We start from the raw sequence: 20,355 nt of genomic DNA on the forward strand, positions 1-20,355 counted from the left end.
TAATTGCTGGGTCACAGGGGTTTTGCCATCAAATTCTGTACATTTGTTTTACTAACATAACATTGAGGGCAATCAAAGAGTCTGTAAAAACACAGGTTTTCATCAAAACAGGATGCAGTTACATTATATACACAGTTTAATTATAGTTAAAGGCATTTTCAGTCTGGAAGGTGTGTGTGTGTTTGTAAACACATATATATGTTGTTTGTACAGTTTCACCTCCTCCCCAGTAGGTAGAGGAAGATGAGGACTATGTCGAGGTAGAGGGTGAGCGCTGCATTGATGTATTCCTCAGGATCAAGGCGGAAGCTCATCATCCCCATCATGAGCTGACAGTCCACCATCAGAAACTGAAACGGACGGGACAGGAGAGGAGACGGTCAATCAATCACTCAATGTGTATATATATATATATTATGTGTATATATACTGTACATATAAAACACTTTACAAAACCCACAAAGTACCTAAAACAGTTATAAAACCTACAATAAAATTAGAAAATGTACACTGAGATCAAAAGAAAAATGTCACAGCACTTCTACATATTTAAGGCCAATTCCCAATTAATAGATTTTACATTTAAAATGTGCTAGGTCAGTGGTAGTGAACATATCACAATAAGGAAATTTACAATGGCTCAATTGCATCATGCTTTAGCTTTAGGTCAAAGCGAATCATCTTTCAAACGGAAGGTAGAGGGTTGAATTTCCTGCACTGCTAGTCTACATGCCAATGTGTCCTTGGGCATTTAATCCCACTTTAAAAGCATTTGAATGTGTATAAAAGGTGTGTGATAGAAAAAGAGCCCTGCATGTAGATCCACTTCATAAATTGGTATGAATGGGTGAATGGCAAAATTTATATAAATACCATGTTGCAGAAGTGATATTGAAGCATTTAAATTATTCAAATATTACAGCATTACATTTTCTTATGTAAATTATAATTGTTTACATCATTAAAGTAACAAATAATGTCGCCATTTCCAAAAGCCACTATGTTTTGCTGCAAACATTAATGCAGATATTGATTTGTCTAATATATGGCACTAATTCTATAATTAATTATAATTCATCTCTATATGTGGCCCTGTTATGGACTGGCAACCTGTCCAGGGTGCGACCCCGCCTTTTGTCCTATATGTCAGCTGAGATTGGCACTGCTATACAGTATGTCATTTTGTTTCCTCCTACCAGTGAATACAGCAGTGCTCCCAGACATCCGTAGGCAACGTCAGCGATGAACGAGTAGCAGAAGGTGCAGAGGAATCCAAACATGATCAGGTCCACAGCCAGGATCAGCAGAACGCCATTAAATATGGTGAAATCATAACGGGTCTGCGAGTAAAACAAAGACATTTGTGTTTCACTTCAAAGCACTGCAACACAGACGCTCTTCCAAATCAAAGTGAAATGTTTTTTGTTTTTTTTTAAAGATCGTGACACATTGAAATCGAACCTGTGCTGAGAAAGCGATGATTGCCAGAGTAATGACCAGCGTTGCTGCCATAGTGATGACCACAGCAATGGTGTTGTGGAAGGAGGCGATGGTTCCCACCATGTAAGAGAAGCTCAGTGTGACCACAACCTATTGGCACAAAATTCTGACTTTTAAATATCACAATGTCATTAAAAAAAATTATACATTTTCCTTTATGATTAATAAGTATTATTTTAGATTTTAAATAATTACAAGTACAGTTGTTTTTCTTGTTTTCAAGCTGCTTTTCACATTATTATAAATTAGTAAATTACCCTGACAACATATAAACAGCTCTGTAGCAGTCACTCATTGCCAGATCATTTCTTTCTCTGTTTGCCTCGTGACCTCTGCTCTTTGTCTCTGCCCCTGGCAAACTCAACAGCCGTCTGACTTTGACCTTGAGCCTGAGTTTGTTGCTAACCTCCCTGAAGTTCTTACCAGCCTGACTAGTCTCCTTGTCCTGTACATGAAAATACTGAAATGATTGATCTCTTAACTGCCCCAAAACCAACCATTAAATGTCATTACCAACTGCCTTTCTGCCTTTCACCTCACCCTCACCTTCCACGTGTGTTGGAGAATCTATGAAGCCTTCAGTGAGCATCAACATTCAGAAGATGTTTAGTTTGTCCATTATGGTCTATAGTTATTTCATCTTCAATATTTTCTAATTTCAGTATTGATAATGGTAGCTCATGAGTCACTCAGATGATGCATAACCACAAAAAAACATTAAATCACAACCCTAATACTCTTACTCACCAGTCCCACGAGGTTCCAGGGGTGACGGCGCCTGAAGGACTTGCAGAAGCTGAGCGCGATGGCGACCACAGCGAAGACGATGAAGGAGCTGAGATATGCCCACAGGTTAGTCTGCACCGCGTCTTTGACCACACTGGAGAAGGTGAACACACACACCACGCTGAAGGTGAACAGCAGCTGCAGAGTCAGGATGCTGAACACCTGCGGGGAAACAAAACAACAAAACCCCTCCTTTTTACAAACCAGTATTGAAAACACACAAGTAGCAATGAGAGGATTGGGTGCCTTGCTCAGGGGAACCCCAGCCCTTGACCCTTTTGACATTTGAACTGGCTACCTTCTGGTTACGAGCCCAATTCCTTTCCTCTGTGCCATGACTGCTATAGAAGATTATTTCAAACCAGTGTTGTAATGTAACCAAATACAAATACTTTGTGACTGTACTTGAGTGCAAAATTCACATATCTCTACTTTACGGTTTTTTTTTTACTTTTACTCCACTACATTTCCTCTAACTCTTTGTTACTCATTGCTACCAAAAAAAATCAGAAGAAGAAGAGTTAGTATTATGGTCTATATTTATATAGAGCTTTTCAAGAAAGATTTCATACCCATTCACACGCTGCCAGTCTCAAGGACACATATAGACTAGCTGAGCCAGGAATTGAATCCACAGCCTTCCAGTTGAAAGACAACTCGCCCTACCACTGAGCCACCATGGCTCAAACCTTACTCCTCACTTTTTTAATACTTTTACTTCAAAAACTTAAGTACATTTCATATCAGAAAATGACTTGTCATGTCATATACTTTGAGACTTTTACTTAAGTAATATTATAAAAAAAAGTGACTTCAACTGCTACCAAAAGTCATTTTCTGGTAAAATAAATATAAGCTAAAGCTTAAATATGATTTTTATTAATATCTGCAAAAAACAGCAACAGAGAATACCAACCTTTCTGACAAAGCCTCTCCTCACTGTGTCGTCATCAAAAGAACACGAGGCGATCAGAGGACTCGTCTCCGACTGAGTCTCTGGGATGATGTCACTGAAAGACACATAGCCAGTGACGGGCTGAGAGATGCAGGCCGACTCACATTTGGTTGCAGAGTAAGCTGCTGGGAGTGTGGAGTAAGCTGGAGGCTGCTGCTCATGGTGGGAGTACGGTGGAGGAGGAGGAGGAGGAGGAGGAGGAAGCGAGGACATCATGTCAGGGTCTGCGTCGACCTGCATCTCTTTGGATGTGATGGTGTCGACTGTGTGTGACATTGTGGAGAAAAGTGGACATTCAAAGACGATGTTCATGTTCATTTAAAAGTGTCGGATTAATCGTGTAGATAAGAGCAGTGGTTCTCAAAGCTTTTATACCAAGTACAGCTGAGAAAATTATAAGCTCTCTCAGCAACACCATCATCACCAACATCAAAATACAGCGGCGTAAATAGACCGAGCAAAGTCAGCTACGGACTTTTCACAGGAGGCAGATGTATTCCTCCTCTTCCTCAGATATACAGATATATTTAACACACTGGTGTAGTGACATTAGATTGTGGGTACACATTCAAAAATGTTTATTTATTTTCTACAAATTACATTGCTATATATGGGAAGCCACGTTCTCCAAATTCCCTCTTCTTTGATCCCTTCTCGGTTTTAACCGCACCGAGCAATTGCGCTTTCATTACGTTTGAATTTTTACACACAACCAGACATGTTGCATGTTGTCAGGAAGTAAAACATGACGTGTGGGGTCCACTTCCCTTACGTGCAAGTAACAAACGCTTTTGCATCGTGTCGCAGAGAGGCGAAGCTGAGATTCACATTGATGTTTTAAGCTGAAAAAAGAAATGGCAAGTAGATGCCTTGTCATTTTCAAAGCTGACCTTTTAAATGATCAAAGGTAGGGAAAAACACAAGCAATACTAATACTGTACACTCTGAATGTGGCTCTGTTTTAGTCTGGCAAAAATAAATGTAAGGCGCCGAACCTTTAAACAGGCATTTTACACGTTCAACAAAACAATATGCAGTATATTATATACACATTTAAACTGTGTGTGTTTTTGTTGTTTTTTCAGGGAGAGCTGACAACAAACAAAAGTTTGTGTTCTAAATGGTCGTGACACACACACACACACACACACACACACAGTAAGTAGATTTGATATAGATTATTGTATTGTATTGTATGTGTGACATTTAGTGCCAAAGATCTCAAATCATCAGCAGATAAAACCCAAGAGCTACAGAATCTACAAAAAAGCATTTGGCATCACGTTGAAAGCACCAGCAAATAATACAAGAGAGTAAAGTTGTCTTAATCTTAACAGTAGGGTATGGTGGATTAGCTCCACAATAACAGAGAATAAAGAGAGTGTTCTTACCTTTTCTGATGGATTACACTTGTGCCAGAGAATGACAGCACTTTTGTGTTTTTGGAGTGTTTGAGTCATGTGGGTGGCTCTGTGTTTCACTTCCTGGTTTAGATTAGTGAAGTGAAGAAAAAAAAAAGACAACACACTGTCATTTCTCACAGGAATGACAGTGTGGAAACTCTGCTGTTACTTCAGACAAAGCTGTGATTTACAGGACTCCTCACATCAGATCCGTGAAACAGTTTTCCCTGTTCACTCACACACACACACACACACACACTTATACCCTGTATAAATTGTTTATCAGACTGTTTAAGTTCACGTTTCTTTAAAAAAAAATCTAATTCTAACACAGTCTTATCCAAAATGTGCTTGTGAATCATAATCATGCAGTTGTCAGTTTATTAGGTACACCTGGTTCAAAACACTATGTATGCTTAATGCATCGATGTCACTTATTCTGGTGCTGTGAGCAGATTCAACTCAATGTTTACTTTCACCCTGATTCATATAAACAAAGTTATAAGTAGGAAAACCTATAAGAACATTTGATGATTGTTACATGAAAGTTGAGATTGGCAGGAAACAAGGAAGATGAGTCACACAGCAGCAGCAGGTTTCTTGTGTATTGTTTTTTTTGTAAACGTTGCTGCTTAACTAAACGTTTTACAATGCAAGCAACAATACAATGTTTTCAATAAAAGTGTGTTTGGATAAATTTAAAGTTATGGTCAGCCTATGGTCAAGAGGAAAGGAATTGGTCTTGTAACTGGAGGGTTGCTGGGTCAAATACTGAAATGGGTCAATGTCTGGGGTTCCCCTAAGCAAGGCACCCAATCCCCCAAAAAACTATTATATGAGGGACCCACTTTTTAAAGGTCATGACCCCATTCACAAAATAAAGAGTAACACGAGCCAATTTCAACATAATTAACATTTCAGACTATTTTTAATGCCACTCCCGTTGCTCCCGATACGCCTGATGCTTGAATATGTAAACTTTTTCTGAGAGATGTTTGATCACTGAATCACAACTTAAGTAACGTTATTTAAAACATACTCACAAATCTTCAAGCAAATAATAGCAATACAAAAAAAAAAACCTTACTGATGTTTAGTGCCATTGGCTCATATTTTATAACCCTTTAGCAAAAGGCTATTCATCAAGGTCACTCTGGCACTTTGTTGTAACCTAAAACTTGTATTACTACACAACACAACTGAAATGACGAGTCAAGTTAATCAACCAACTCAAATTGAAACTGATTTTTTCTTTCGACAGTAACAGAAACGCTCTAATGGACAATTTCACAACCTTTTGACATACGACAAGAGTATTTGAGAAAATAAAAAATATACATTAACAGAATTGTTTTTTCATTAACTTGTTAAGTGAAAGTGTTTTATTATATACTAAATTAAATAAGTAAGATACCGTTAAGTTGTATTGGTGTGATTTAACCGTTACAATAAAATGCACTTTTATGGCTGATGGATCAGGAGCAAACAACCACAAAACACATCACTGACACTTCGTGACACAAAACAAGACGTTCACGACAAGTCTCTCACACATATTTATTGTAAAAAATACATATAAAAACCATTTCTGAGACATACAAAAGATTGGAGCTTAGAAACAGTATATTTAACAGACAAAGACCAAGCCATTTTCTTGAATTGCATTACATATTTACAATTTAATAAATAAAATTCAATTTGTTTTTATACCAGAGTAAAGGCAGATTGTCCATATCTTGGGGGGGGGGGGGCAGATACTGCTGTGGTGGCTCTTTGAAAAAAGAACATTGTCGTCTAATGTGTTGTCGGCGTTGAAGCACAGGGGCAGACGAAGGGGGATCGGTGGCCTGTGACTCAAAACCAAGGCGTTTGGGACATTTTAGTAGAAAACTCTGTCCTTGACTGCCGAGGACCTATCGTTTACACACAGAGCATCAGTTAGCAGTGGTAAAAATTGAGGTATTGCACCACACAGCTTAGAGGGGGGAAGAAAGTAAATGTAACGTGGGGTTTCAGATTGTCTGTTTTTTTGAAATCGACAACCAAACCACCACTAACCCGCCTCCCTCCCCCCCACACACACACACACACACACACAAACACACACCATCACCCCCACCCCATTCCCTCCCAGTCAAAGTGTACAACATTTAACATTGAATGATCTGATTCACCTCATCCTCTGCACTCTCACATAAATGCACACAGACAGACTTTTGGCATTATTTTTCTAGTCTCCAATACAAAAGACAGAGTGAGAGAGAGATGCTGCCCTCTAGTGGTGGTATAAGTCATAGCACCTCAGACTGAGGACACCAATGATCCGAAAATAAAGAGAGAAATTAACAGCTGTGCACTGCACCAACCTTGACACTGACCAGAATCACAGACTCGGCTTTTGGATCAGGCAGCGGCAGCAATCATTTCATGTTTTTGTTCTTTGTCAGATCCCCCCCCCCCCCCCCCCCCGAACGTGTGCACAATCTATATCAGACAGCATCTGTGACGCAGCCTCACTTACTGTAAATACACTATAAATACCTGCTGGCACATGAAACCCCATCGCCGCCAGGCAAAAAAGGCAACCACACACATAAACACACAAAAACAGGCAAAGGAAAAGCCATTTCACACATTTTAGCAATAATTATGATTGTATTATGTCATGATATAGTATCTCAAATCCTTTTCAAATAAAAAGAAAAAAGGGGTGGGGGGGGGTCGTTATGTAATTATTAACCATCAGCTGTCCAAAGCCTCTAGTCCTGGGGTGAGCGGCAGATGCCACATGGTGTGCAAGTATGTCCCCAAAAATACAATCTGTCCACTCCCAGTATTCCTCCCCAGTCCAGCATTAAAGGTCCAGTACGTAACATTGGTAAGGGCTTATTGGCAGAAATCGAATAAACTACCCATAAGTATGTTCATTTTAATTTGACGACACACGTATGCGCTGGTGGGAGGGCCTGACGCTTGGTACTGGATGTAGTGATCGAAAATCTAACTAAATAGCAAGAGTCACTTGACTTGATGTCTTCACTTTGTCCAACCAACAACATCAGCAACAGGTAGATGCGCCTCGTCTTGTCACCTTCACTCAAGAACAGCATGACTGGGAGCACTGCTGATATTTGCATGATGCGATTTTTCTTGGCTCACGCTGTGGTGCACACAACGCAAGCAATTCAAAGTTACAGACCCACAATGCAGTTGGGCAATGCTTGACACCATTCAAAGTGAATGAGAGGCATTTCAGTTCATGTGTCAGTTGGCCGAAAAAGTATGACAGCTTTGAAATAAAAATTGTTTGGTTTTCCGTCATCTAAAAATAGGCTTTTCTGTACTTTAAAAGGAAGGGTCTTGCTTTACGGGAGTTGCCATCTTTCTACAGCAACACCAATGGACATGCATTTCATGTTTTGCAGTAAAGTCTTACAAGGAAATAAAGAAGAAGATAGATAAGAATGGAAACCAACGAAGGAATTAGGAAAAAGCTGAGAATAGAGAGGGAGTTGTGGAAATCTTCTTACATTCTTTCAGGTCTGCAAAGGCCAGCATAGTTCCCATTCTTAGGAAAGAGAAAGGTGGAAGAAAGGTCTGTTTTATTGCAATCTGTAGTCTTGCCATTCAATGTTACTAATTCTTACCCACTGGACCTTTAATGCAACTAGATGGCAAAACTATAGTTTGGGCACTGGTCCAAAAAAACAAAGAAAATCTGGACTACACCCAAGAGATGGAAAACTCTCACCAACAACTTTCGGAGGCAGAACGGGACAGCACAAGTCGTACCAATGCCACATGTAACACGATGCTTGCTAGCTTGACTGAGGTACAAAAAAATAAACAATATAAAATCTTAAAAAAAAAAAAAGTTTAACCCGCTTGACCAAGCAGACTTCTGGGCAGTTTACAGTAAAAACCACACTCCCATGCTTTCTAGAATAAACGAGCAGGACATTTCCTGTCCCTGGTCATCATCTTAACTCCCATACATACGCACACACACACTCACACACAGTTTGGGCAGCTATTCTTCATTAGGACAGCCTAATAACCTCAACCATTACCAGGTCATGCCTAACCATAACCTTTTAACTAACCACAATTCAAATGTTGGCCCAAATTTTAACCAGTTACTCTGAAATGAAGCTCTGCCCCATTAGGACCAGGTTTTGGTCGCCAGAAAAGGTCCTTACGAGGCAACAAATACAAGCACACACACACAAAACCCAGACCGTATATGGGGTTAAAAAAACTTGATGAACAAAAGTGCTCAAATTGGTGCTACTAATGAGACCCTATGAAATACCTACAACCTTCCAACACACTCACCAAGTAGCAGCACATGAGTCTCAGCACGTACTAACCACCTACGAGAAACTGACCTGTACTGAAAACATAAAAACAACAAAACAATTAGCCCCCAAAAAATCCCCTGAAATGTTTACAGGCAATAGAAAACAGATAACACCAAGTAACGGCTGTCCCCCATTCACCAAAAAGAAAACAGGACCTCAACTTCCAGCTGGTTCAAAATAAAACAATGTTCATGTGGTTAATAGTTCACGCTTTCAGTGTGAGGTTGGGTCATTTGGGGTGAGCCGCGGAAAGAAAACATTCATCCCGAGTATGATGTGGAACGATACTCTTTTGCAAAATACTTGATAAAAATGACTGATCCCATTTGGAGGGAGGAAAAAATTACACAGGTGCGTCCAAGAGTCACAGTCGAGACAACGTTTTTCCACATTCCTCCCGCAAGTTCAACATCTTGCTGGGGCTGGTTCAATGATGGTGGCATGATAATATCGAGTTGACATATATATTATATATGTGTATGCTTTTTTTTCTTCTTTTTTCTGCGGATTGAAGCAAAATCCAAGAAATAAAAAAAAACAAAAAACAAGTGAACTCCTCCACTTCTGATCCAGTGAGGGTTTGACTAGAGACCGAGCAACTGTTTTCTCTTTTTTTGTTGTTGTTGATGGAGTTTGGCTTGAAATAGTTTAGACCAAGTTCAGACAGACCAATCCAAATGATGAAGCCGGGTGTCATGAACTGTAGCTTCCTGGTGGGATCCTCTGGTTTTCACTCAAATATGGGTTAAGGGAGGCTTTTGTTTATTCAATAACACATCTTTTTTTGCGGAGGATTTTGTTAGAATTCAGTGTAGTCTCCTGTAGAAGTGGTGAAGGACAAGAGTGACCATTAGACAAAGGTCGTGCATTTATCTGAACAGAATCTGCAACAGCTCTGAATAGAAAGAACATAAAAGCAATCATTAAATCATTCTTTTTTATAGTATGGTTATATGGCAAATGTATACAAAAACTCACACACAATAGTTAAACTAATGTTTCATGATGATTCATTCAGTCTCCAACCTTTACAACTGTTACGGTACGGGCATATCAACTACACACACATATATACATATACACATATGTATGTAATATATATATGTATGTATATTACATACATATATAGTTGATATGTGGAAATATATTTTACTAGAGAAAGTAGAGTTTGTTGTTTTGTTCAACATCTTCTCTCTGCCCGTGTGCTTCATGTGGCAGAAATTGAAAATGTGTAAAAAAAAATAATTAAACTTCACCAGTTCATGCTGATTTTCATGAGCCCACAATGAGCCTTTTATTTTTATACCAGGAGCCAGAACTGCAAACAATGACACTTTGATAGCTTCTGGTCTAAACCTGGCCGTTCTGCTACTCTGCCATTAGATTAGATTAGATTAGATTCAATTTATTCATCCCCTTGGGGAAATTCAAGTATCCCGTAGCTCACACTGGATTAACAATACATAATATATCCAACTATAAAACAACAGACGTTTAAGTCACTGGCTAAAAACATCAAATAAGGCAGAGAGGACAGTGCAAGGACAAGATGTCACTGAAAAAAAAAAAGGTGTCACCCTAGCTTAGTTGAGTCATTCTGATACTGAGAGGCAGAGCTATTCAATTGGTTTGACACGCGCGCGCGCACACACACACACACACACAATCACACACAATCACACACAATCACACACAATACATACCTGAGTCTGGTTGGTCACTGTGCAGAAATCATGCGACCCGTGAGTCAATCGAAGGGATGTTCAGGGCAGCAGGGCTTCACCTTGGACCAGGAATCAATGCAGCTGTGGGAAGAAAAGATGCCGTGACATGACAGTTATTGTGCAAAAAAACAATAACTATTTAGACTGTGGTTAAGTCCATTTATTAACCTTAACCAGTGAAATAGGTTGTGAGCTTGTTGGTGTGTTACATGCAGTGTAACCAGATATAAAGATGGGAGAAGTGTGATGGACTGTATTAGTTCTATGCTTCCTGTAATTATTAATATAGAGCAGTGGTTCCCAGACTTTTCACAGTTCTGTACCCCTTCAGACATTAATTGACCTGCTACTCCCGCACACTTTAAAAAAAAACAAAAATAAAAACAAACAGCCAGCACAGGCTGTTTTGTGCGCAGTACAATCCAGAGGTCAACCACTGGCTTCTGATCATATTCCATTTTCAGTGGTTCAACACTCTTTATATGCCAGTTTCAAAATGTTATCAGGCTGTTTGGAAATCATGTTTGTTTTTGTTTTTATGTACACCAATTTCCCAGTTTGTGAATCACTGATATAGAGAATATAACCACACTTAACTTACATTTTAATTGATCAGTTAATTATTTGATTTTCAGTCAAAATGCTAAATGCTTACTAGTTAGTGTCTGTTTTTTTCCCCCTCTTTGGACTGTTTTAATTTCACCTATTGTGATCTAGTTTGGTGCCCGATTTCATTATTGAGTTGTGCTTTCTTATCCTTCTTCAGTAATGACCTCAAATGTAATTCTGTGACACTTGAATTACCTGGAAAACACAAAAATGCCAAATCCCTTTTACTACATTTTTTTGAAAAAAATTAATAAAATTTGGGACCCGCTTTCATGGCAACAAAATCATCTCTGTTTCAAGAATTTATCCAAATCGTCGTTGATCTACTGGATGAACCATTTTGTCAATTAATGGACATGCCGACAAACAGTGGAGTCTGCATCTTTGTGAAAAACTAAAACCTCATTGTGTGCAGCAATATAATGTATCAGTTTCTGCTCTCTTTCTGCTGCTTAAACATTACAGTTACACATGAGGTATGTATGCTTTTATTGTCTTCATGTTGTTATATGAAATGGAAGTGGATTTTGAAATCAGTGTGCATTTAGTAATGCTTGGAAACACAACTATGACGCAATTTTTACACGATTATACAAGAGGAAGAAAAAAAAAACCGACAGGATCATTATCACTGTGACTGTGTGTAATTTCCTAACCTTAGTAAATTTCAGGCCTCAGCAGGTCTGTAATACTGACGGGAAAACAACTGATGATCAGGCTTTCAGCATGGTTTGAAAAAGAGAATTATTTAGAAATTATGTGATTTGTTGTAAATTCACCTCAAACTCTAAAATTAAAAAAAAGGAAATATTTATTTTTTTATAGCTGAGGTTAGTTTTTCAAAGTAAAATTCCAATTTTAAACAACGCAATTTGTAAATCCCAATTGCTACCATTTAATCTTTCTATTTTCGATTATTCTATGCCAATTTAAAAAAAAATGCAATTGATGGCATCTCATGTGGTAATGCTCAATCGTGTTTTCAAGGCATAAAAAAGTTGGACTGATGCTAAACTTGACAAATATTTGCATAATTTACTTAAACAACTGTTACATGGACAAAACATGAGTAAACTGAAGAGTTTTCTTCTTATACTGACTGCACTGATCTGTTTTATCTCAGTTTCAGCAGAATGATTCTCGAGGACAGCCTTCCTGTTGTGGTTTTCATGATAACTGGAGAACATCATATCAAAGAGAAGAACAAATGGTCTCGCTTCCAATTTGTGAAGAGTACAAAACAACTTTTGCTTCCCCATTTTCTTCAACCGTAGTCACATTTTCCCATATGTGGAAATAACAAGTCCGTAAACATCCCAACTGTCTGATTTCTGTCTGAGTTATATTGACGCAGACACAAATAATAATGTTACCTCTTATGGTAGACACAGAGGCAAGCCAGCCTGGCGATTGTCTCTCCCTGTACCAGGTCCTCCAGACAGATGGAGCACTCTCCACTGTCTTTACTGAGCACGTCCGCTGTGAACACAAACACACAAAGCAACCTGAGTATTTCTAGCCTTTTAAATCACACAGCTTTTGGTGCTGAATTTTTGTTATTTGGTGATGTGATGCTTACTGTTGTAAGGTAGTGGAGGAGACGTGAGGCAGCTCAACAGGTGATCCTCAATCCGACCCCCGGGGAAAGGCTTAGAGCAGAAGGGACAGCGGATATCTGCACAGAGCAGTGACACACACACAAACTGATTTAAATGTGTCGTGACACGGCAAGGTATAAATGATAGATGACACACACTTTACAGTGCTGCATTTGGACATTTAGATTACACAGACGGACTTGGTAAAACAAAGAGCAGCCTGAGACACAAGCGGTCTGTACTAATGTGAATGATGATCCCTGTCCCTTAAACGTTTGAGGCTTTATTTAACTTTATGAGCAGTGGATCTAAGTAGGGATGGATGATCAGTTATTGCAACTAGGGCTGCAAGTAACGATTGTTGTCATAATCGATTAATCTTTTGACTACTTGCTTGGGTAACTGATTAGTTGTTTGGTTCAAAAATTGTTAAAACCTGAAAATTATGATATTCTAAAATGTCTTATTTTGTCCACAAGCCAAAATAATTCAGTTTGAATGTTGTCTTTGTTATATGGAGAAAATGAACTAGAAAATATGTCTGCATTACATTCTGTGGACCCCACAGAGATGATGACATTCACAAGCTCTCGTGCTGCGTGTCGTTTGTTTTCTTGAAGTGGAGAAGTTGCCTCCGAGATATATTTTCCCTGCTGTAGAAAAGCAATTTGAACTTGCAAGTCTTGTGTGTAGGTTTGTCTGGAGCACTGAGCCCTGTTTCCTCCCTCATAAAGACAGAAGTGAAATTAGCTTGAAGGAAGCAGACAACTGCTGAGTTCATGTGTGGAATATCAAACCTAATCCTGAGGAAGCACAGACCACAGAGGATCCAGTACCTCACACTTGGCATTTAATCAAACGATTTGAGTAAGGAGATTCCAGGGGTTTTGGATCTCACAGAAAATCCTGTGATTTAACATGACTTCAAAATGTAAACAGACATGGAGGCGGACTGTCGGCATTCTCAGTTAATAGTTGTTGTGTGTGAAATGTTTTGTGCAGAGAAACGCACCCAAAATACACAACATTCGTTTCCCGCTCAACTTGCTCTCAATGGTTATGGCCGGGTTCTGCTCATGCCCCAATCGCTGTTTAGTCGTAAATATCAAACATGTTTAATACTTACAATTTGAAATCAGTAAGACTCTGATGCACCCAATGAAGTTAAAATCAAGTCTGCTAACCCCTCACACTAGAGGATAATTTGGCCAGATAATCTGTTCAAATCAGGAGCAATGTGTAGCCTTGTATTTATTACCTCTTTGGACCTTTTTTAACCACAAACACTAGCATTGTCAGGACGAGTAGTTCTCATGGGGCAGAACCTCATTTCTGAGGTACTAGTTAAGTTTAAGGGTAAGATTTGAATTGTGGTTGGGTTAAAGTTAGGAATAGTTAGAATGCCCTTCCCAAATTCTGAACTGTGTACATGGTCGGGACAGACATGCAGAAACTGTGCCTCGGTGACCTACATTGTCCTTCATCTATATGGGCTGCTGCCAGCAGTGACAGTAAACATGCATGTGAAATTGTGACCCATTTCCCCACACTTGCTAGAGGGCCTGGCTTGGGCAGCCCAACACAGTGTTGTGTTTCTGGCTCCAAAATGTCACGTCTCTCTACGTTTGAGTACCTAATGCAAACTTTTTCACTTCCTCTGCAAACCTGTGTTCCCATTTTAATGTACTTCAACAAAGATGTGGTTGGTTTTCAACTTACAAGCCACAAAACCAAGTCATCACTTCCAGTTTTGCACCACAGGTCTGCTTCATGCAATGGGTTCTCTGATGATTTTAGTGAGGGAGAGGTCATCTGCTCTAGAATGTAAAATTAATTTTAATTTCTGACTAGGTGAATTAACACTGAGGGTGTATTTTGATGCAGAACTCGTGTTTACAACAGTTAAGGTTTCTTTTCTTCTGACTGCATTTTACGGTTGTAATGTTGACAATAGCGCTGAACAATTTATCATTTTCAAAATCAATTGAAACAACACAATTATTCTATTTTCTGGTTGTTAGGTAGTTAACGTTTTAATCGTGTCTTGTGGTGATGCTCCATCATATTTCATCATTTAAAATCTGTTACACAGTGAATACTGAACTGAACCTTGATCTTTCAGCCCTAGTTGACATAAATACCTATCCACTTTTTTTGGACTGCAATTATCACTTCCTGTCATTATGGATTAAATGTTTTTTCAGATTGTTTTTCGCTATTAATTGATTAGACGTTTGGACAAAGACATTCAGTCTACCATCACAGAGGAACAAATAAACAATAACATATTTCCATTTAAGAGGCAGAAAATACAGAATATTTATATATCTGTCAAATTAATATTGTTTTATCTAAACTCTATCACATTTAGGGCGATGTCAGCTGCATAATGAAAGCATCCCCGGTTATAATAGATGTTTACTTATTTCGATAAAGTTGATACATTGCATTATTCACATTTTGTCATATAAATTATTTATATGTGGATGTGAGAATGTAATTATTCTGATTATGAACCCTGTTCATCCAAGAACCACAAACACCCACAACTGCTTGAGACCAGCCATTTCAGAGAAAAATGTTATTTATGCGGCACAAATTTAAAATGTCGTGTCTGTCGGATGCTACTGTATTCTGTTGTTATGTCGACTTACTGCCATGGCGGTTGTTAACACGGTAAAGGCCGATCCATGCCTCCGACACCGGCCGCTGGTGTGTGCCCCGAACCCGGGCGGATCTTGCGCTAACGCTGCGGGCAGAGGAGTGCCTATTCCCGGGCAGCCGCTCGGAAAAGGTGCGGTGGGGTGTGCGGCCTGTCTCCTCTCCGGACTGATGTTCCGCTTCGACTGGAGCCTCGGGGCTTATGTTCCCGTCTTCCTCTGGTTTCCCCTCGCTGTTGTCCGCAGGTGACGCCTGACTAATGCTGGACGGGATGCTGTGGTGGTCAGCGGGGCTGCCGTCGGCGCTGGCCCCGAGCTGCCCGAGGTCAGAGTCGCTGCCTTCCTCCGAGCGGCTTCGGTTGGCCTCCGTGTCCTCGAAGCTGCCGGAGAAATCGACCATGAGACTGGTGGGCCGGGTGAGACGGGGTCGCCGGTAAGACTCCCGTTTAGTGCCATCTTTCCCGAAAGCAGACGGAGCCGGCTCTTCCTGTAGGCGACTGGCTCTGGTCCCCATCTCTAACAGGCTAGCTAATTCAGCTGGCTAGCCGAGCTGCTGCTGCTTCCTCAAAGCGAAGCTCCACAAAGTGAAGAGGGCGAGTTAAGCTCGAAACGTCCCCTTAACGTTCAAATATTCGGTCAGGGTCTTTAAATGGTAAACACCGCGGGGGAACCGAGGTCTATTGAGACGATATATGTTGTCGGACGGTTCTCCGGCCTTAGTTTGTCCTAACTGTCCACATTTTCTCCTTTGACGTGCCCGTTGTCTCTGCTGCGGCGGAAATACAACATGTTCCTTTCTTCCTTTGACTCGTACACCAACAGTTACGGTAACATCAGAGATGACGTATGAGGACGTGTGTGGGAAATAAAAAATAAAATAATAATGATAATAATGATAAAGACACCTGTCCATATGAGAAGATATCTAATAATAAAGCGCCTAAACATCGATAAAGAATGACCAGAAGAAGGATGAGACTTGGATTTCTGTTGAGTGGTTTAGAATTGGATGATTTCGGACTTCAAAAACGTCCTTCCAACTGTAGAGGGCAGCATTGCACCTTTCAGTGTAGAGTCTGTCGGAAATTATTATTATTAGAAGAAAAAAGTAAACATTAAAACTCCTGGCCACTATATTTTTCAGTGTAAAATAAATGGTTTATGGTCTCATAGTGTATATTGTAATTAGCAACAGAGATAGATAGACAGATAGATAGATAGAATAAAGAACAGTAACTAGACAGAACTTTGGTAAAAATGAATGTGGAAATAGTTTTATTAAAAATGTATTTTTGAAATAAAGAGACAACTTTACTTTTGAAAGGACAGGGGAAAGTATTTAGTGAGAAATGCTGATTTTCCGTCTTATTACTGTATCAACGGTTTTGTTTTGTGGGTTACCTACCACCTATAACTTGCGTTATTACGGTAAAAAGGTACACAAGTAATGCTGGCCAATCAGTGCTCTCCAGTCTGAATGAGGAAATAGAGGTTGTTATGACTCAAGCCGCTGCCTTTAGCTCGATTCACTACGCACACTCACTGCAGCGTGTTAAAGAATATCATATAGAGCCAGCGTTCATGCGGAATCAGCGTTCGGCCTGTGGAGTTTAAACCGCGGGTGTTTGCGGTGAGTTTTCTGCTTGTAATTTAGTTGCGCAAAACGGCCACACCTTCGCCAACTCCTGAGTCACTCGGAGGCTTCTAGGAAATATAGTGACTAATGTTTAATTTCAGTTCATAAATAGCTGTGAAATACATACACGTAGTAGTGCTATGACTGTATTATGTTCCATTAAACCACTCGACTTTACTCCAAACAGTCTGGTAGTTTACATTCACATGAATTGAACCTTGTCATGTTGTGTACAGTATGTCTCTAAATTATTGTATGTTTTTACCCTTAATAATGTGGTTTCCTCTACATTTTATGTTTTGCCATCATAATTTTCCAGTGTTTTATAGCTGTTACTCCAGTATGAAAATGTTGTGTTTGAAAATGTAGTTATTATAGTTTCTCAGAGTGCAAAAACAAGTTTTCAAATTGATTTTCTTCCTCAACAATTGCAAAAGAGTATATACAATATATGTACTTTACAACATGTTGTAAAGCTAAAGGTTACAGGTAAAGGTCGATTTTGTTAGCATTTTGTCAATACTTGATTAATGCGTGGGGGAATTCATTATTTTCTTGATATTCCGCTCATTATTTCACGCTCACTTATGGTTTTTCTGAGTACCAGTGAGACTTTGATCTCTTTTTATTGAGTCTGTCAGCCGAGCAGCATTCCCTTAACGACAGTAAGGACAAGTCATACAAACCTTGGTCAAACAGTGGGAGGAATGCTGCAGAACTGCTTATCTCAATGCTTGATGCCGTGTGGGATCATGGTGGTTTTGTGGTTAAGAAGAGCGGCTTAAGCACATTGTGAACTTTGACCATCTGTGATTTTCTGCAGAGATGAGGGCACTGACTTTACAGCCAATGGAGCTGCAGCAGCAGCAGCAGCAGACCACATATGGGAGAAGTCTGTCCTCCAACTACGCCCCGTTGAATCTGGAGAATAAATATTTAGCTCAGAGCTCCATGGCGAAGCCCCAGCCTTCTCCGTCACTCATAGGTTTTTCAGCCCAACTCTCATCCTGCTCCTCTCTCCAGCCGTCCAGTCTCTGTTCCACGACCTCCTCCCTTCTCTCTACCTCTTCACTCACCTCTTCTCTCCTCAGCACCCAGAACACGCTCCTCACCAATGATTCCCCTAGTTTCTCCTTTGATGTGACCTCCTCTGTCCCCCATGACACTTTGCCCTTCACATCCCTGGCCAGCAGTGCTTTCCTCAATCGATTTGCAAATCCTCCGTCATTCCTGCATCATGATCTGGGTGGAGATCAGCAGCAGGATGTCGCAGGAAGCGAAAGTGGATTGGAAATATCTGAAGTAATGCCGTCCAGCTTTAAAACAACAAGTGTGGTACATTAAATATGAATTATTTTCCTCTTTCTGACAAATTATCTTGTGTTATGTTTGCCTGCTAATACATTCTTCTTTTAGGTCCAGTTTGTAAATCCCTCACTTTTCCCTTCTTAGTGTGTTGGCAAATCTTTGTAGCCTTCAGTTGCCATTGAAACTCGAAAGATGATTAGTTTGTCCTTTGGGCCATTGTAAAACATTGTGGCCCATAATGGCTGATGTAAATATACAGTAAAACAACAACGCATAACAACAGTGCGTACAATCAAGCTATTCTACACTTAGTAAATTGTTTTATTTCAAAATGAAAATAAAATAATTCAACTTAGTGGACCTATAAAACCCGATTTGGATGCATCCTGTTTGACAGTGCTGCTGCTTTAAAGTGCCTTCTGCGTCTGCAGTACTCTACGGAAGATGAGTCTGCCTCTGGAGAGGACAGTGATGAAGAAGAGGAAGAACAGGAAATGGAGGTGCTCAACATGGAAATGGACCCAACTATAGCCATCGGACATGAGGAATTTGCTGAGATGGATCGAGGAAAGGAAAATATGGAGGAGGAGCTAAAGGACCTAAAGGTAGAAAAAAACAAAACCCAAATTGTTTTTTAATAGATACATTAAATTTCATGTAAATAAGAGGCTGGCTGTTTAAATTTAAAATGATTGATATGGTATTGATATCTTTGATTTTTGAGGCCGAAATCTGTATCAAATGACGATAAACTTCTTTGCTTTTAGCTGCCGTGTCGTCTTCTCAGTCAAGCACAAAGCAACTCTCTGCTCTAACATTTATTCCATGCACAATTAAGTGTCACTTTATGTCTTCTTTTTGGCATTTATTCATTCATTCATTAAAAAAGTGGCAGCATCTAAAAACACAGGCACTCACTCACATGTGATTAATCCCTTCTTCATCTTCTCCTGTGAGGAATGAATGAGCGCCATCTCTGGTCGTAACTTCCCAAAGGGCATGCTGTGACCTTATTGACTCAATGGCACTGATGACATTAACTCCTGTATCATTAGGTGATATAGAGGATGTTTGTTAGATTCTGCAAAAGTATTGACGTTTGATACCCAGTCATATAAAAATATTCTGCTGCCTTTGCAAGTTTAGATTTTCCTGCAACACTGCTGCCAAAATATGGTTTTGTGTGTTGACTAAATATGCATTAAACTCTTATACTTCTCTGTTTTTTCTGTGTGTCCTGCAGTATCACCTGCTGAACTTAGTGTGCGGCTCCCTGGTCAGTAAGAGCCCAGCTCCAGGAGAGAACGAGTGGGACTTTGTGAAAAGTGTTTGGAGCAAAATCACAAACCTGGCTAATGAAATTTCTGTCAATGACCCAGAGTTTCTTCTCAAGGTGTGTTTAGTATACATATCTGTGCCGGTGGTAGAGGTGGACAAGAAATATCGCCTGAGACCATGGTTCTCTAACTGTGGTGTGTGTACCAGCAGTGGTACCTGAGCTTTGTCCAGTGGTACTTGGAGGAAAATCAGAAATACTGTTCTACTGTATATACCAGGGTATTTTGATCAGAGTGTGTATAAAATGTAACTAATAACAAATAAATAATAATAAATTAAATAGCGCTAATTAGAGTCACCTTATCCCTCGCTTCATCTTCATCTAATTTCACTATACCAGTGTGTGAAGTATATGTGAGGAAGAGGAGGATGATGAGAGAGCAAATGATCTTACTGGGAAAAGGTCTGTAGCTGATTTTGCTCGGCCTGTTGACACAAGAGCTCAATATTTTCTCAGGTGGTACTTGGTATAAAAAG

General features: G+C 39.7%; 3 protein-coding genes across 4 annotated transcripts in view; 1 reads left to right on the forward strand and 2 right to left on the reverse strand.

Annotated features, from left to right (window-relative positions):
* Positions 1–18: 18 nt before the first annotated feature.
* si:ch211-284o19.8 (protein lifeguard 1) lies at positions 19–4,716 on the reverse strand. Its single transcript, XM_058650695.1, has 6 exons — positions 4,633–4,716; positions 3,203–3,504; positions 2,248–2,448; positions 1,462–1,590; positions 1,197–1,340; positions 19–350 (listed from the first exon to the last, which is right to left on the reverse strand). The coding sequence occupies exons 2-6, from the start codon at positions 3,479–3,481 to the stop codon at positions 216–218; spliced, it is 888 nt and encodes a 295-aa protein (XP_058506678.1). The 5' UTR covers positions 3,482–3,504; positions 4,633–4,716; the 3' UTR covers positions 19–215.
* Positions 4,717–7,105: 2,389 nt separating this feature from the next.
* Positions 7,106–16,382, reverse strand: zgc:66427 (uncharacterized protein LOC406256 homolog). Of its 2 annotated transcripts, none has more exons than XM_058640651.1 (5): positions 15,591–16,382; positions 12,918–13,013; positions 12,712–12,817; positions 10,709–10,810; positions 7,106–9,824 (listed from the first exon to the last, which is right to left on the reverse strand). In XM_058640651.1, the coding sequence occupies exons 1-4, from the start codon at positions 16,108–16,110 to the stop codon at positions 10,753–10,755; spliced, it is 780 nt and encodes a 259-aa protein (XP_058496634.1). In that variant the 5' UTR covers positions 16,111–16,382; the 3' UTR covers positions 7,106–9,824; positions 10,709–10,752. The 2 variants fall into 2 exon arrangements, with proteins under 2 accessions (XP_058496634.1, XP_058496626.1); XM_058640643.1 differs by having other exon boundaries at positions 7,106–9,900.
* A 695-nt stretch (positions 16,383–17,077) lies between these two features.
* The window catches only part of tep1 (telomerase-associated protein 1), a 28,058-nt gene continuing 24,780 nt past the window's right edge, over positions 17,078–20,355 (forward strand). The window contains exons 1-4 of the mRNA XM_058631000.1: positions 17,078–17,226; positions 18,056–18,567; positions 18,972–19,145; positions 19,784–19,933. Coding sequence (XP_058486983.1) covers positions 18,058–18,567; positions 18,972–19,145; positions 19,784–19,933 — 834 coding nt within the window. The 5' untranslated portion in view covers positions 17,078–17,226; positions 18,056–18,057. The remainder of the gene's footprint in view (positions 17,227–18,055; positions 18,568–18,971; positions 19,146–19,783; positions 19,934–20,355) is intronic.

Source organism: Solea solea, chromosome 1, assembly GCF_958295425.1.
Source record: "Solea solea chromosome 1, fSolSol10.1, whole genome shotgun sequence".
Lineage (NCBI taxonomy): Eukaryota > Metazoa > Chordata > Actinopteri > Pleuronectiformes > Soleidae > Solea > Solea solea.

Coding starts and splice junctions, on each gene's coding strand:
- si:ch211-284o19.8 (XM_058650695.1), bottom strand. CDS start 3,481: ATGCAGGTCGACGCAGACCCTGACATGATGTCCTCGCTTCCTCCTCCT. Junction 2,449..3,202: donor GGAGAGGCTTTGTCAGAAAG/GTTGGTATTCTC, acceptor GTTTCCCCGCAG/GTGTTCAGCATCCTGACTCT. Junction 351..1,196: donor GAGCACTGCTGTATTCACTG/GTAGGAGGAAAC, acceptor CGTCCGTTTCAG/TTTCTGATGGTGGACTGTCA.
- zgc:66427 (XM_058640651.1), bottom strand. CDS start 16,110: ATGGGGACCAGAGCCAGTCGCCTACAGGAAGAGCCGGCTCCGTCTGCT. Junction 13,014..15,590: donor TGTTAACAACCGCCATGGCA/GTAAGTCGACAT, acceptor TGCTCTGTGCAG/ATATCCGCTGTCCCTTCTGC. Junction 10,811..12,711: donor CTCTGTGTCTACCATAAGAG/GTAACATTATTA, acceptor TTCTTCCCACAG/CTGCATTGATTCCTGGTCCA.